This window comes from Salmo salar, chromosome 17, assembly GCF_965601325.2.
Source record: "Salmo salar chromosome 17, fSalSal1, whole genome shotgun sequence".
NCBI classification, from domain to species: Eukaryota; Metazoa; Chordata; class Actinopteri; order Salmoniformes; family Salmonidae; genus Salmo; species Salmo salar.
The window spans coordinates 58,061,018-58,076,066 of record NC_138307.1 but is presented as its reverse complement, the minus strand read 5'-3'; the positions used below and the strand labels follow the sequence as shown (position 1 = coordinate 58,076,066).

The following is a 15,049-nucleotide window of genomic DNA, read 5'->3' as shown; positions in this document are numbered from 1 at the left end:
AGTAGCCTGATTTGACAACATTATTTGACTGAAATTCTATTAACTCAATTGATTTGTGTGCAATTAAAATACCTAAATATGGTGTTCCCATCACTGGACTTGAACAAGAATCATATATCTAATCTATATATGCGCGCAATTTACTCACAAACTGATCCACAAATCATTTTCATACAAGAACACCGGTTTGTACGATAGCCTACGTTATGTAATATCTGTTATAATTAACAGTTTCTCTTACACAGCTACTCACTCAGATGGTGATAATGCATCTTTCCATGAATAATCTTATTACAAGGGTGAAACACTTAGACATATTTAGACACATACAAACATAAATATACAGCAATGTGGTATAAAACCATTCATTTCTCAGCGTGCGACGTGAGATAGCGGTTTTGTTTTACTCGTCTCCCTTGCTCATTGCCTTTGGGCGCGCTCATTTTCTGTTGCAAAAGGGTGGCAGAATCGTTGTCTTGCTTCCCCTGTAGTTTAGGAGGGAGGGACGAATAGTACAGTCCAGAGCGAAAGCATTGAGCTCATTGAGTAGCGGACAGTTGCAGTGAGTATCACCATCAGTACCACAACGGCACGCCAAGCCCCGGTGCTCAGACCGACCGACCTCCACACAGAAAATCCGCCACAGTCATTCCCTGCCAGCCATGAAACAGACTCTGCTCGAGCTGATGAGGATGAGCAGAATATGCCGGATGGTACTCGCCACTTGTTTGGGATCTTTTATTCTGGTCATCTTTTATTTCCAAAGTATGTTCCAACCAGGTAGGTAGGATCTCTGTCTCTCTCGAATTTGTTGTGTGTGATGTGTTCATTGATCTGTGACGTCCTCACTGCTGCCCAGTGCCCACTCTGTTGTGGCATGTTGATATCGATGTATTCGTTGACTGTGTTGAATCATGCATTTTATAAATAATTACAAGGTTGTAACACCCATCTATCCGGCGGACGCGTAATTCCATCATGTGTCGCCGAGGTTGGGAAATAATTTGTTGCCTGTTTTAGGTCAAACACTATCACATAGATTTTGTGTTTATGCAATTGATTGTATAGGCTATTGTGCCAGAGTCAGTAATCTCTCGGGAAACGAGCACATGTGTGTTTTGAGATTGCGGTACGCATTGCCTGTAGTCGCGGGCGTTTTCGCTGGTATGGATGGATGGATTATTTTTGTCTCCCTCCAGTCAGTTTGGCTGAAGGTGGACACTGTGCCTCTGCCACGGTACAGTTCGGCCGCGGCCGTACAGTAGAGGCTCTGTACCATGAATCAAAGAGCCCTGCTTTCAGACACGCAATGATCGCACTGTACAAACAGCAAAATGCCTCAATATTGACCTACAACAGGTTTACTGTAAGGATAAATTATTTCTGTTAAATTCCTCCCATGACTGAAAGTGTTTCATTTCAGCTTCTGTTCCACGCCATGGTCCAGGATCAGAGAGTTGGCAAAAATACACTTTTTAGAAAGGGAGATACAAGAATGATGTGTAAGTGACGTATGAGAGAAAAAAAGTGTGATTTAATTACCTCAATTATATTGAATACATTGGCTACGCTTTATTTCAATGTGGCCACGTCTCTATTTGCGGTAGTAGGGAATATAGGGATGTAAATAATAACAGGGTATTGTACCATGTAGATTTTTCACAGCCAAAGTGACCGTATTATTGCTAAAGGGGATTCTGCACTAATACTTTATTCGTTCCCCTCCTTTGATACAAAGTTGTGTCCGAAAAGTGAACAAGATGGTAATGGATTTTGTTGAAAGGAAGGGGGATAGCAGCAAATTCATTGTACTATAGAATAACCAAGTACTAATGGGTAAAACTCAAATTGCCACGCCGTACTTCCACATCATTTGGTGGAATTTCTGAGGCCTCGGTTGTGAGTCATCGATGTAGGCTACACCCGCGACGGGGCTCTCATCACTAGCCTACTGCACCGGAATGCGTGTCATCCCTATTCCGTTAACCAAACAGCACCGGGGAGACTGTCCCAGTATATGTGCGTTAGTGCGCACACAGATACTAGGGCATGTGGAGAAATGCTTTCCAGCGGTGATGCATGACTCCCCCGCGACATTCTGTAGTTCCACAAAGACAAAAGGCTGAGGGGGTTGCTATAGGGAGCCTCTCCCAGGCATAGGGGTAGAGGCATGCATGGACCTATCGTTTTAGAAGAGGGGACATCAGAAAATGTTGCATGTCATTGTTTTGAAGAATCCATGTCTGACATATGAGAGAAAGCCCTGTGTAAGATGGTGTGTGTGTGTGTGTGTGTGTGTGTGTGTGTGTGTGTGTGTGTGTGTGTGTGTGTGTGTGTCAGTGGTGGTGGAGTAGATGTGTGGTGTGTTTAATGGTAGTGGGGTTGTGTGTCTGGGATTAGGAAGCGATTATATGGGTGAGACCAGGGATTGACATTAATAGTGGTCTGGCAAATGAAACCTGATCTGAGGTTGCCCCATCAACGGCAGGTGAACCAAACTGCACACTATTCCAGTAGCCTAAAACTGTTCTGTCTGGTTCCTGCCCATTGCTTAGGTGAATAACGGACAATGTCTGACATTTCAGTGTGTAATTGTGTTTATTTATCTCCCTCTTGACCTCCCCTCCCCACACTCACACACACACAATACACACTAAGAACATGACAGACTGAACTCCTCTGGTCTTCCCATAACAGTTCACGGCACACGGAAGTCCGAGGAGCGTTCCTCTGGTTCCGGAATGTTAGACTGCCTGGGAATCCTGTCTCGCCCCCCTGTGCAAACTCTCACCTCCTTTACAGGCCCTTTGAGGTCACGACCTCTAAACCAGACAGTGGAGAGAGACTCCTCATCTGGGTGTCTCACTGTGGGCTCAACACACTCACATGCACACACACACACACACTTGCTCGCATGCGTGCACGGCTGCAAACATGCACACACACTGGAAACACTCCAGTGAAAGTGTTCTTCAAAGAGACAGATCCAGCTTGAGTCATTGTCAGTTGAGCTCAGTTGAACATTTGTGCCTCTGATAGATCATTCAGTGTCTGTGTGAGGTTGCCTTCCACTGCAGGCAGCCTTATAAAGGCATTAGGACTGGGACCAAAGGAGCAACAGCAGCTAATATGGATGTTTAGTTTAGTCAGTATTCTTTGGGTGAGAGGTGCCAGGGGGTATTTTGGAGAGACTGGGCATGACTGTCTCTGTGTGTGTTTGTGCACGTGTTTATACTGGGGCTCTGTTCAGTGTATTTTCTTGGCTGTGTGTGACTGGTGACCTGGTTGTGCACTCTGGCCTCAGTCACACACTCACGTTTCACATCCCCCATAATGCACCAGTGTGTCCAGACTAGAGCAGCCGAGCATGGACAGTGACATGGCTCACTGACCTAATTTGGAACCCAGCTGAATTTTTGGGGAAGATTTCCATAGCGACGGACCTCAAAGAGAGCTAGGGGAGGGGGGAAAAGGGTGTATGAGGCAGTCAGATGGAGTTTTGCGGAAAAGACTTGGGAAAGAACGAGATGGCCAAAGCAGCCGGTGGAATTTATTTGGGAAACTCAAAATTCCTTACTGCTTGCTACCCCGGGACAGTAATGTAAGGTGGAACTGATACTTTGGGGAAGACGGCTGATTTGCAGACTGTGGTTACCTCATCCATAATCACTGGATTTTGATGATAGAATCATTGACTTACATTCTAGAGCTCTACAGTGTCTCCCTTTGTGCATTGGAATTCAATGGCTTTTATCCCTTTTGTGGGAATTCTAGAATTCTTGTCACAGTTTCTGTGGAATTCTCCAGCATAAAAGCTTATGATGTTATCCTGAACAGAGAAGAGATGACCTAGAGTGATAAAACAAGATTCTCTCTCTCTCTCTCTCAAAATTCAATTAAATTGGCTTTATTGGCATGGGAAACATGTTTACATTGCCAAAGCAAATGGAATAGACAATAAACAAAAGGGAAATTAACAAGGGATACATTAGTAAACATTACACTCACAAAAGTTATAAAATAATATATACATTTCAAATGTTCTATTATTGGCTTCGTACAGTGTTGTAACAATGTGCAAGTGGTTGAAGTATGAAAGGGGAAATGCATAAACAGATGATTATAGGTTGAGGTTACAATGTTATTTGAGCTCCACTGGTTGCCCTTTTCTCATGGCAACAGGTCACATCTTGCTGCTATGACTGCACACTGCGGTATTTCGCCCAACAGATATGGAAGTTTATCAATGTTTGATTTGTTTTCAAATTTGTTGTGGGTCTATAATCTGTGGGAAATATGTGACTCTAATGTGGTCATACCATTGGCAGGTTAGGAAGTGGTGCTCAGTTTCTACCTCATTCTGTGGGCAGTGTGCACATAGCCAGTCATCGCTCGAGAGCCAGGTCTGCCTATGGCGGCCTCTCTCAATAGCAAGGCTATGCTCACGGAGTCTGTACATAGTCAAGGATTTTCTACATTTAGGGACAGTCACAGTGGTCAGGTATTCTGCCACTGTGAACTCTCTGTTTAGGGCCAGATAGCATTCTAATTTATTCTGTTTTTTCAAATAGTAATGTTTTTGCTTTCTCATAATTTGGTCGGGTCTAAATGAGTTTGTATCCTGGGGCTCTGTGGGGTCAGTTTGTGTTTGTGAACAGAGCCCCAGAACCAGCTGGTTTAGGGGACTTTTCTCTAGGTTCATCTCTCTGTAGGTGATGGTTTTGTGGTGGAATGTGTGGGCATCACTTCCCTTTAGGTGGTTGTAGAATTGAACAGCTCTTTTCGTGAGTTTGATTACTAGCGCATGTAGTCCTAATTCTGCTCTACATGCATTATTTGGGGTTTTGCATTGTACACAAAGTATATTTTTGGCGAATTCTGCATGCAGAGTCTCAATTGGGTGTTTGTCCCATTTTGTGAATTCTTGGTTGGTGCGACCTCACAACCATAGAAGGCAATGGGTTCGATAACGGATTTAAGTATTTTTAGACAGATCCTAATTGGGATGTTGAGTTTTATGTTCCTTTTGATGGCACAGAAGGCTCTTCTTGCCTCGTCTCTTAGATCATTCACATCCTTGTGGAAGTTATCTGTGGTGTTGATATTTAGGCAGAGGTATGTATAGGTTTTTGTTTGATCTAGGACAATGGTGTCTAGATGGAATTTGTATTTGTGGTCCTGGCAGCTGGACTTTTTTGGAACACCATTATTTTGGTCATACTGAGATTTACTGTCAGGGCCCAGGTCTGGCAGAATCTGTGCAGAAGATCTAGGTGCTGCTGTAGGTCCTCCTAGGTTGGGGACAGAAGCACCAGATCATCAGCAAATAGTAGACATTTGACTTCAGATTCTAGTAGGGTGAGGCCCGGTGCTGTAGACTGTTCTAGTGCCCTCGCCAATTCGTTGATATATATATATGGTGAAGAGGGTGGGGCTCAAGCTGCATCCCTGTTTCACCCCACAGCCCTCTGGAAAGGAATGTGTGTTTTTTGCCAATTTTAACCGCACACTTGTTGTTTGTGTACATGGATTTTATAATATTGTATGTTTTTTCCCCAACACCGCTTTCCATCAATTTGTATAGCAGACCCTCATTCCAAATTGAGTGAAATGCTTTTTTGAAATCAACAAAGCATGAGAAGACTTTGCCTTTGTTTTGGTTTGTTTGTCAATTAGGGTTTGTAGGGTGAATATGTGGTCTGTCGAACGGTAATTTGGTAAATTACATTTGCTCAGTACATTGTTTTCACTGAGGAAATGTACAAGTCTGCTGTTAATGATAATGCAGAGGATTTTCCTAAGGTTGCTGTTGACCCATATCCCACAGTAGTTATTGGGGTCAAATTTGTCTCTACTTTTGTGGATTGGGGTGATCAGTCCTCGGTTCCAAATACTGGGGAACATGCCAGAGCTGAGGATGATGTTTAAGTGTAGCCAATTGGAATTTGTGGTCTGTATATTTGATCATTTAATTTAGGATACCATCAACACCACCGACCTGTTAGGGTTGGAGGGTTTGTGTTTTGTCCTGTAGTTCATTCAATGTAATTGGAGAGTCCAGTGGGTTTTTGGTAGTCTTTAACAGTTGATTCTAAGATTTGTATTTGATCATGTACAGTATTTTCTTGCTGTTTGTTCTTTGTTATAGATTCAAAAGAATTGGACGACTGGTTTACTCATACATCTCCGTTTTGGATAGATAACTCTTCGTGTTGTTGTTGTTTATTTAGTGTGTCCCAATTTTCCCAGAAGTGGTTAGATGCTATGGATTCTTCAATTACATTGAACTGATTTCTGAAGTGCTGTTCCTTCTTTTTCCGTAGTGTATTTCTGTATTGTTTTAGGGATTCACCATAGTGAAGGCGTAGGCTCAGGTTTTCTGGGTCTCTATGTTTTTGGTTGGATAGGTTTCTCAATATATTTCTTAGGTTTTTGCATTCTTCATCAAACCATTTGTCATTGTTGTTCATTTTCTTAGGTTGTCTGCTTGACATTTTTAGATTTCATAGGGAAGCTGAGAGGTCAAATATACTGTTTAGGTTTTCTACTGCCAAGTTTACACCTTCACTATTACAGTGAAATGTTTTGTTGTTGCCAAAAAAAAATGTGTAGGTTTCTACACTACTTTCCTTCCATCTATAGCATTTCTTAATATTACTCAGTTCCTTTGGCTTTGATGCCTCATGATTGAGTATTGCTCTATTCAAGTAGACTGTGATTTTGCTGTGATCTGATAGGGGTGTCAGTGGACTGACTGTGAACGGTCTGAGAGACTCTGGGTTGAGGTCAGTGATAAAGTAATCTACAGTATCACTGCCAAGGGATGAGCTGTAGGTGTACCTACTGTAAAAGTCCCCTTAAAGCCTACCATTGACTATGTACAGACCCTGCGTGCGACAGAGCTGCAGGAGTTGTGACACGTTTTTTTTTTCTTTTTTTCTGTCATTGTTGTGTCTAGAGGGACATATTTGGGAGGGAATGCTGTCACCTCCATGTAGGTGTTTGTCCCCCTGTGTGCTAAGAGTGTCAGGTTCTTATCCAGTTCTGGCATTTAGGTCGCCACAGACTAGTACATGTCCCTGGGCCTGGAAATGGTTGATCTCCCCCTCTAGGATGGGGAAGCTGTCATCGTTAAACTATGGGGATTCTATTGGGGGGATATAGGTAGCACACATGAGGACATTTTTCTCTGTTGAGATCATTTTCTTATTAATTTCTAGCCAGATGTTAAATGTTTCTGTTTTGACAAATTTAATAGAGTGGGTTAGATCTGCACTATACCAAGTCTCTTCCCTGTTTCACACCTGGTAGTTTGGTGGATGGGACTACCAGCTCTCTGTAACCTACAGGGCAACCAGTGGGTCCGTGTCCTCTATACCATGTTTCTTGTAGGATAACAATGTCTGTATTTCCAATTTCTTTCATGAAGTCTGGGTTCCTGCTCTTTAGGCCAAAGGCAGCTGACCTCAGACCTTGTATATTCCAGGATGAGTTAGGTAAAGCTTTGCGTTCCATAATGTCTAGTGTTGTTTTCGTGTGGTTTAGGTTTCACAGTTCAGGGAGAGTGTCTCGCTGGTCTGGGCGGGGCGTCCGTTTCTCTGTTGCTCCTGTATGAGGTGCTGGGGCTGCGGTTGAGGGTGATGTCCTTCAGGGTCCTGGCAAAGGTGGGGATTTCTGCCTTGGAGAGGTGGACCTGGTCATAAAGGCTCTTCAAGTCCAAGGTGGAGTGATGAGCCAGGTAAACATTTGGTTTTGAGGCACAGTCCCAGGAAGTGCTTGCATTCACCCACAGTGTGGTGGCAGGGTGAAAGTCTTTTCGTGGTAGCAGGTGGAGATAACCACTTGTGCGTTGGGGAAGAGGCTTTTTCAAACACTCCCTTGAATGCTGTGGCCACCCTTTCCTGCTGGGCTCTCAGGTCGTTTGTGCCTGTGACTATTATGATGTGGCTCGGGGACCATAGTCGGTCCTCTAACAACAGCTCCAGGGCACGCCAGGTGTTGGGACACCAGAGTTTAGCCACTTGGTGTTTTGGAAAAAGTTTCCTCTCATCAATGTATTTCCCATTAGAGTCAATGAGGAGCACAATCTCTGGCTTTTGTGTGTCCTCAGTGGGTGTGGGGTTGTTGTCAGAAGAGCTATCCAGTGGGCTCTCTCTCTCGCTACTCTTTCTCTTCTCCCTCACTCTTCTCCCACTCTCTCTCTCTCTCTCTCTCTCTCTCTCTCTCTCTCTCCGCCTGTCTCTCTCACCCTCTCCCAACCCCATTGTCCTGTATCCTTGCTCTCTCCTCTGCCTGTGAGTCTGTATTGTGGAAGCATATCCCGGATGTCCTGTTGGTGTGATCTGAGTGGGATTGTTGTTTTCCTCAGCAGCTTGACTCCCAAGGCCTTGGATCAAACATCCCGGAGGGGCATGAAGGATGGGGAAGGACCATGACATTGTGGCTCTGTCCACACACAGTGAACTGTTCCCTATTTATGCTGTATATTTCGTTGGCCTGTGGTGCTTCGGTTCAGGGCCCATGACTGTGTTCCGTCTGGACTTTTGGCCAGGCAGCCGTGAGGTTGATAGCCATGTGTTGGAGAGTCTGGACTTCATTACAGGGGACTGCCACTGGGTTACTGACAGCTACACACACACACACACACACACACACACACACACACACACACACACACACACACACACACACACACACACACACACACACACACACACACACGTGCTCTGATAATGCAGTCATTAAGTAATTAACAGCTATAGACATTCTTTAGCACAGAACAACAAACACAGACTCATGTATATGGGCGACAATAGACAGATAGTCTTCTAGAAAGTGAGAGAGAGCCCCCACTTCCCCCCCTTACTTCCTGTGCCTCTGATAATCTGATCATGGGCCTCAAGTAAGAGGCCTCTCAGCAGCAGGGGGTGCACACACACACACACACACACACACACACACACACACACACACACACACACACACACACACACAGACACAGACACAGACACACACAGTTACACACAACACGTTTACTGGTAGTACTGCGTATGGGAAAAATGAAGTCAGCCTCCCCCTCAGAAACCACAGAGAAGACCAGTCGTCTCTCAGTGGTATCAGCAGTCTTTTATGTCTTTATGATTTGTACTACTGTGAGAGAGACACATTCTCCTTGCCTGGTGAAACCAAGCTGTGTGGCCCAAATGGTGATAAAGGACAGATACCTAATAAAGCCTTAGTAGGTTTTTGGAAGGAACTCTCATAAGAGTGGGAGTGTGTAGGTGTGATTGAGTAAAGGAGGTGGTAGAGAGACAGAAGAAGAGAGTGGGAGTGTGTAGGTGTGATTGAGTAAAGGAGGTAGAGAGACAGAAGAAGAGAGTGGGAGTGTGTAGGTGTGATTGAGTAAAGGAGGTGGTAGAGAGACAGAAGAAGAGAGTGGGAGTGTGTAGGTGTGATTGAGTAAAGGAGGTAGAGAGACAGAAGAACCGAGTGGGAGTGTGTAGGTGTGATTGAGTAAAGGTGGTAGAGAGACAGAAGAAGAGAGTGGGAGTGTGTAGGTGTGATTGAGTAAAGGAGGTAGAGAGAAGAACCGAGTGGGAGTGTGTAGGTGTGATTGAGGAAAGGTGGTAGAGAGACAGAAGAAGAGAGTGGGAGTGTGTAGGTGTGATTGAGTAAAGGAGGTAGAGAGACAGAAGAAGAGAGTGGGAGTGTGTAGGTGTGATTGAGGAAAGGAGGTAGAGAGACAGAAGAAGAGAGTGGGAGTGTGTAGGTGTGATTGAGTAAAGGAGGTAGAGAGACAGAAGAAGAGAGTGGGAGTGTGTAGGTGTGATTGAGTAAAGGAGGTAGAGAGACAGAAGAAGAGAGTGGGAGTGTGTAGGTGTGATTGAGTAAAGGAGGTGGTAGAGAGACAGAAGAACCGAGTGGGAGTGTGTGTTCTTTGGATACAGCTGTAACAGGGCATAAACACACACACACACACACACACACACACACACACACACACACACACACACACACACACACACACACACACACACACACACACTGTAAATAGTTGAGTGAAAGGTGCTGTGTCTAATGGGGCAGACCTCTCTATTTAACAGACGAGGGGCTCACAGATGTTCAGGGGTTTCTCTCAACCCCAAACAATAATGTCCTCCCTGATAGGAGGTGGATATGGAAGGGGGATGTTAATGATGGAAAATGTCTGCTTAAGGACCGTTTTCTACACATCAACATCTGGTTGCCACGTATCGTAAACCGTTAGAGGGCTTGACTCTGATTGAAAGGCACATTAACCAGTCTGACTGGGTTCTGTTGATCTCAGCAAACCTCTTCTGTTCTCTGTTACTGGGCGGTTGCTGGAACGTCAGACTAAGAGGGATGTGAATGTAATCACGCTGCCTCCTGCCGATAAATATTGATTTGGTTGTTATGTTTTAGTCACTGGGTGGTTAGCAGGTTAACTGCGGGTTAACACGGGAAGTTAACCACATTTGGGCATTATTAGCGGCTGTGTGTTGGAGAGAGGGATAGAGGAGGGTGCTGGATCATTTCTGGGTGGTGACAGCATGGTCCGTCGATGATGTGAAGTGCTGCTCAGCCTGTCAGACAGACTCACGGCTAATATTTACCTTCAGAGGGCCAGAAGAGCCAGCGAGGTGTGTGTGTGTCAGCTACGTACGTGTCTGAACATATTGGTCCTTCCTTTGTTGTTGTCAATTTGTTTCAGAGAAGAAATAAGTGTGTGTGTGTGTGTGTGTGTGTGTGTGTGTGTGTGTGTGTGTGTGTGTGTGTGTGTGTGTGTGTGTGTGTGTGTGTGTGTGTGTGTGTGTGTGTGTGTGTGTGTGTGTGTGTGTGTGTGTGTGTGTGTGTGTGTGTGTTAGACAAAGAGAGAATTTGTTGCCCAGTAGCCGTTTCTTTTCGGGTGAGTGCTCAGTTTAGTCCCGAGCCCCTGGTCTATGTGCTGGGAGCATGGAGCAGCACATTGATTTAGTCATTAGAGTGGGTAACAGCTTGTGGCGACGCCGTCTGCAGTCTGCTACCTTGAGACCAACAACACCAAAGCAGGACTGTTAGGGTACAGAAGTGGAGACTTAGACTGGTTCCAGATTTGCTTGTGTTGTCTTGTCAACTCCTATTGTCTGTGAAGAAGAACATAGGTGTTGGCAAGACATCTCAAACAGGTCTGGGACCAGACTATAATGACCACAGGCGCTATAATGACCACAGGCGCTATAATGACCACAGGAGAGTTTTCTCGGCTAACCCAGAACTAAAGTCTTGCGTAATTGGTCAGATGCTCGATGAAGTTATAGGTCCATACGTATAATGAGGATTGGAACTGGAACGAAGAGCTCCACCCTCCTTCTCTGCAAGTTACGGGCAAGTCTATGGGCCACATGTTCCCGCACCTTCCAAAATTCAATAGATGCTAACACCTGCAAAATCGTGATTTTTTCCAAGTCTGCATTAGCACCATAACTAATGCTGCTTGTTGTCTCACGCATCCCATTGTGTCATGACAGATATACGGTGCCATTTATGTTTACGCAGTCTGTCTAGGAGAGGTTATCGAGAGAGCAGCAACAGGTCTGGGACCAGGCTATAGAGTGTAGACTCAGGGCTGTAGACTGCATGGTGGCCGTGAAGGAGTGAGTGAATCATGGTTTTAATTAAATGGAGGAGGTCTCAGTCACCATGTCTCATTAAGTGGCTCTGAGAGGAACATTCAACGGGCTGCACTATGGCTAGTGGGAAACATCTGAAACATACACACTCATTCCAAAATCATGGGCATTAATATGGAGTTGGTCCCCCCTTTGCTGCTATAACAGCCTCCACTCTTCTGGGAAGGTTTTCCACTAGCTGTTGGAACATTGCTGCGTGGACTTGCTCCCATTCAGCCACAAGAGCATTAGTGAGGTTGGACACTGATGTTGGGCGATTAGGCCTGGCTCACAGTCTGCATTCCAATTCATCCCAAAGGTGTTTGATGGGGTTGAGATCAAGGCTCTGTGCAGGCCAGTCAAGTTCTTCCACACCGATCTCGACAAACAATTTCTGTATCGACCTCGCTTTGTGCACGGGGGCATTGTCATGCTGAAACAGGAAAGTGCCTTCCCCAAACTGTTGCCACAAAGTTGGAACAACAGAATCATCTAGAATGTCATTGTATGCTGTTGCGTTAAGATTTCCCTTCACTGCACAGTTGGCACTATGCATTGGGGCAGGTAGTGTTCTCCTGGCATCCGCCAAACCCAGATTGATCCGTCGGACTGCCAGATGGTGAAGCGTGATTCATCACTCCAGAGAACGCGTTTCCACTGCTCCAGAGTCCAATGGCGGCGAGCTTTACACCACTCCAGTCGACGCCTGGCATTGTGCATGGGGATCTTAGGCTTGCGTGCGGCTGCTTGGCCATAGAAACCCATTTCATGAAGCCCCTGACGAACAGTTCTTGTGCTGACGTTGCTTCCAGAGGCAATTTGGAACTCGGTAGTGAGTGTTGCACCCGAGCAGTGAGTGTTACGCTACTCGCTTCAGCACTCAGCGGTCCCATTCTGTGAGCTTGTGTGGCCTTCGCGGCTGAGCCGTTGTTGCTCCTAGACGTTTCCACTTCACAATAACAGCACTTAAAGTGGACCAAGGCAGAAATGTGACGAACTGACTTGTTGGAAAGGTGGCTTCCTATGACGGTGCCACGTTAAAAGACACTGAGGTTTTCAGTAAGGCCATCCTACTGTCAATGTTTGTCTATGGAGATTGCATGGCGGTGTGCTCGATTTTATACACCTGTCAGCAACGGGTGCGGCTGAAATCAAAGAATCCACTCATTTGAAGGGGTGTCCACATACTTTTGTATATATAGTGTTTGTAACGTTTGTTTAAACTCCATTGTCTGTATTCTGTCTCTAAATGTTGTGTATCACTAGCAGCACCATATCACCAAGTACAGTACAATTCTGAGTATGTGTAAATGTACTTAGTGAATAAAGTTGATTCTGATTCTGATCACACCACGTCTGTCTGTATCCTCTGATTCTTTCATTCCACTTCCTCTCCCTGCGCTCTCTCTCTCTCTCTCTCTCTCTCTCTCTCTCTCTCTCTCTCTCTCTCTCTCTCTCTCCCCCCTCTCCCTGCCCCCCTCTCTCTCTCTCTCTCTCTCCCTCTCCCTGATTCCCCCCTCTCTCTCTCTCTCTCTCTCTCTCTCTCTCCTCTCTCTCTCTCTCTCTCTCTCTCTCTCTCTCTCTCTCTCTATTTAGCCTCTCTATCAGGCCTTGAGTGTGTTAGTGGGTCTGGTACGTTCCAGCCTGGTTGTTCTGCCACTGCCAGCGCAGCTGGTTTTGCAATGCCAGGGGGAATGGTGGGCACCAACACCAGCCTGTGAGCCAACACCATGGCGGGTTACCAAATGGTCGCTGGGCTGGGCAGCGTGGCGCGACTCAAAGACCCCTCTCATGCCCGTCCAGGAAAGGGGAGGAGGGCTGGACACGTTGCCATCATAGAGGAACAAATAAAGCTCTCCTGACACAACACACACACGTAACCCCATCTCCTCTCCAAGTCAAAGTGCTGCCAGTCCAGGCTGAGAACATGGCGTCTGTGGTGTGACGTCTGGTCAGGTTATACCAAGACACAGTCACTCTGTCTAGACCAGAGAGAGAGCAGGAGAGGGGGAAGAGGCAGGAGAGGGGGAAGAGGCAGGAGAGAAGGAAATAGGGAGGAGAGAAGGAAATAGGGAGGAGAGAAGGAAATAGGGAGGAGAGAAGGAAATAGGGAGGAGAGAAGGAAATAGGGAGGAGAGAAGGGAAGAGGGAGGAGAGAAGGGAAGAGGGAGGAGAGAAGGGAAGAGGGAAGAGGGAGGAGAGAAGGGAAGAGGGAGGAGAGAAGGAAATAGGGATCAGGAGAGAAGGAAATAGGGATCAGGAGAGAAGGAAATAGGGAGGAGAGAAGGGAAGAGGGAGGAGAGAAGGGAAGAGGGAGGAGAGAAGGGAAGAGGGAGGAGAGAAGGAAATAGGGATCAGGAGAGAAGGGAAGAGGGAGGAGAGAAGGGAAGAGGGAGGAGAGAAGGAAATAGGGATCAGGAGAGAAGGGAAGAGGGAGGAGAGAAGGGAAGAGGGAGGAGAGAAGGGAAGAGGGTAGAATGCAAAGAGGGAGGATGACAGAGGAGAGAGGAGGGGTGGAGTGAGAGATGAGTAAAAGGCTGGATTGGGAAGGGTACAGGGTATGAGGATTTAGATGTTGAGAAACGAGTATGAAGAAGATGGAGGAGAACGGTTGAGGAGAGGGGGTGATGACTGGAGAAGAGAAGAGAGAAAGGTAGATGAGATGTGGGGAAGAGAGTAGAGCTGTTGAGAGACTGCAGACTGCTGAGTTGTACCTGATCCCTAACCCAGTCTGCTCTGCCAAAACTCAGAGAGCCAGAGCCCAGCCTACACAGTGAAACAGCCAGAAAGAGAAAGATGGAGAGAGTCTGAGGAGGACATACACTGAGTGTACAAAACATGCTCTTTCCATGACATAGACTGACCAGGTGAATTCAGGTGAAAACTATGATCCCTTATTGATGTCACCTGTTAAATCCACTTCAATCAGTGTAGATGAAGGGGAGGAGACAGGTTAAAGAAGGATTTTTACGCCTTGAGACAATTGAAACATGGATTGTGTATGTGTGCCATTCAGAGGGTGAATGGGCAAGACAAAAGGTTTGAGCACGGCATGGTAGTATGTGCACCGGTTTGAGTCTGTCAAGAACTGCAGCACCGCTGCAACAGTTTCCCGTGTGTATGAAGAATGGTCCACCACCCAAAGGACATCCAGCCAACTTGACACAACTATGGGAAGCATTGGAGTCAACATGGGCCAGCATCCCTGTGGAACGCTTTTGACACCTTGTAGAGTCCATGACCCAACGAATTGAGGCTGTTCTGAGGGAAAGTGAGTGTTTTGTACACTCAGTGATAGAGAGATTTGATATGTCCTTTAAAGTGGTAGCCTACGATATGAACGGTCAGGTGAGTTATTACTCTCATTCTGCCTCTCTCCT

The 15,049-nt window shown here is 46.0% G+C and overlaps 1 protein-coding gene across 2 annotated transcripts in view; it reads left to right on the top strand.

The window, feature by feature from the left end:
* Positions 1 to 531: 531 nt before the first annotated feature.
* Positions 532 to 15,049, top strand: part of LOC106576221 (carbohydrate sulfotransferase 11) — an 83,377-nt gene continuing 68,859 nt past the window's right edge. Inside the window, exon 1 of one of the 2 annotated variants that reach the window (XM_014153261.3) lies at positions 532 to 780. In XM_014153261.3, coding sequence (XP_014008736.1) covers positions 663 to 780 — 118 coding nt within the window. In that variant the 5' untranslated portion in view covers positions 532 to 662. The remainder of the gene's footprint in view (positions 781 to 15,049) is intronic. The other variant, XM_014153262.3, reaches the window with a different exon arrangement.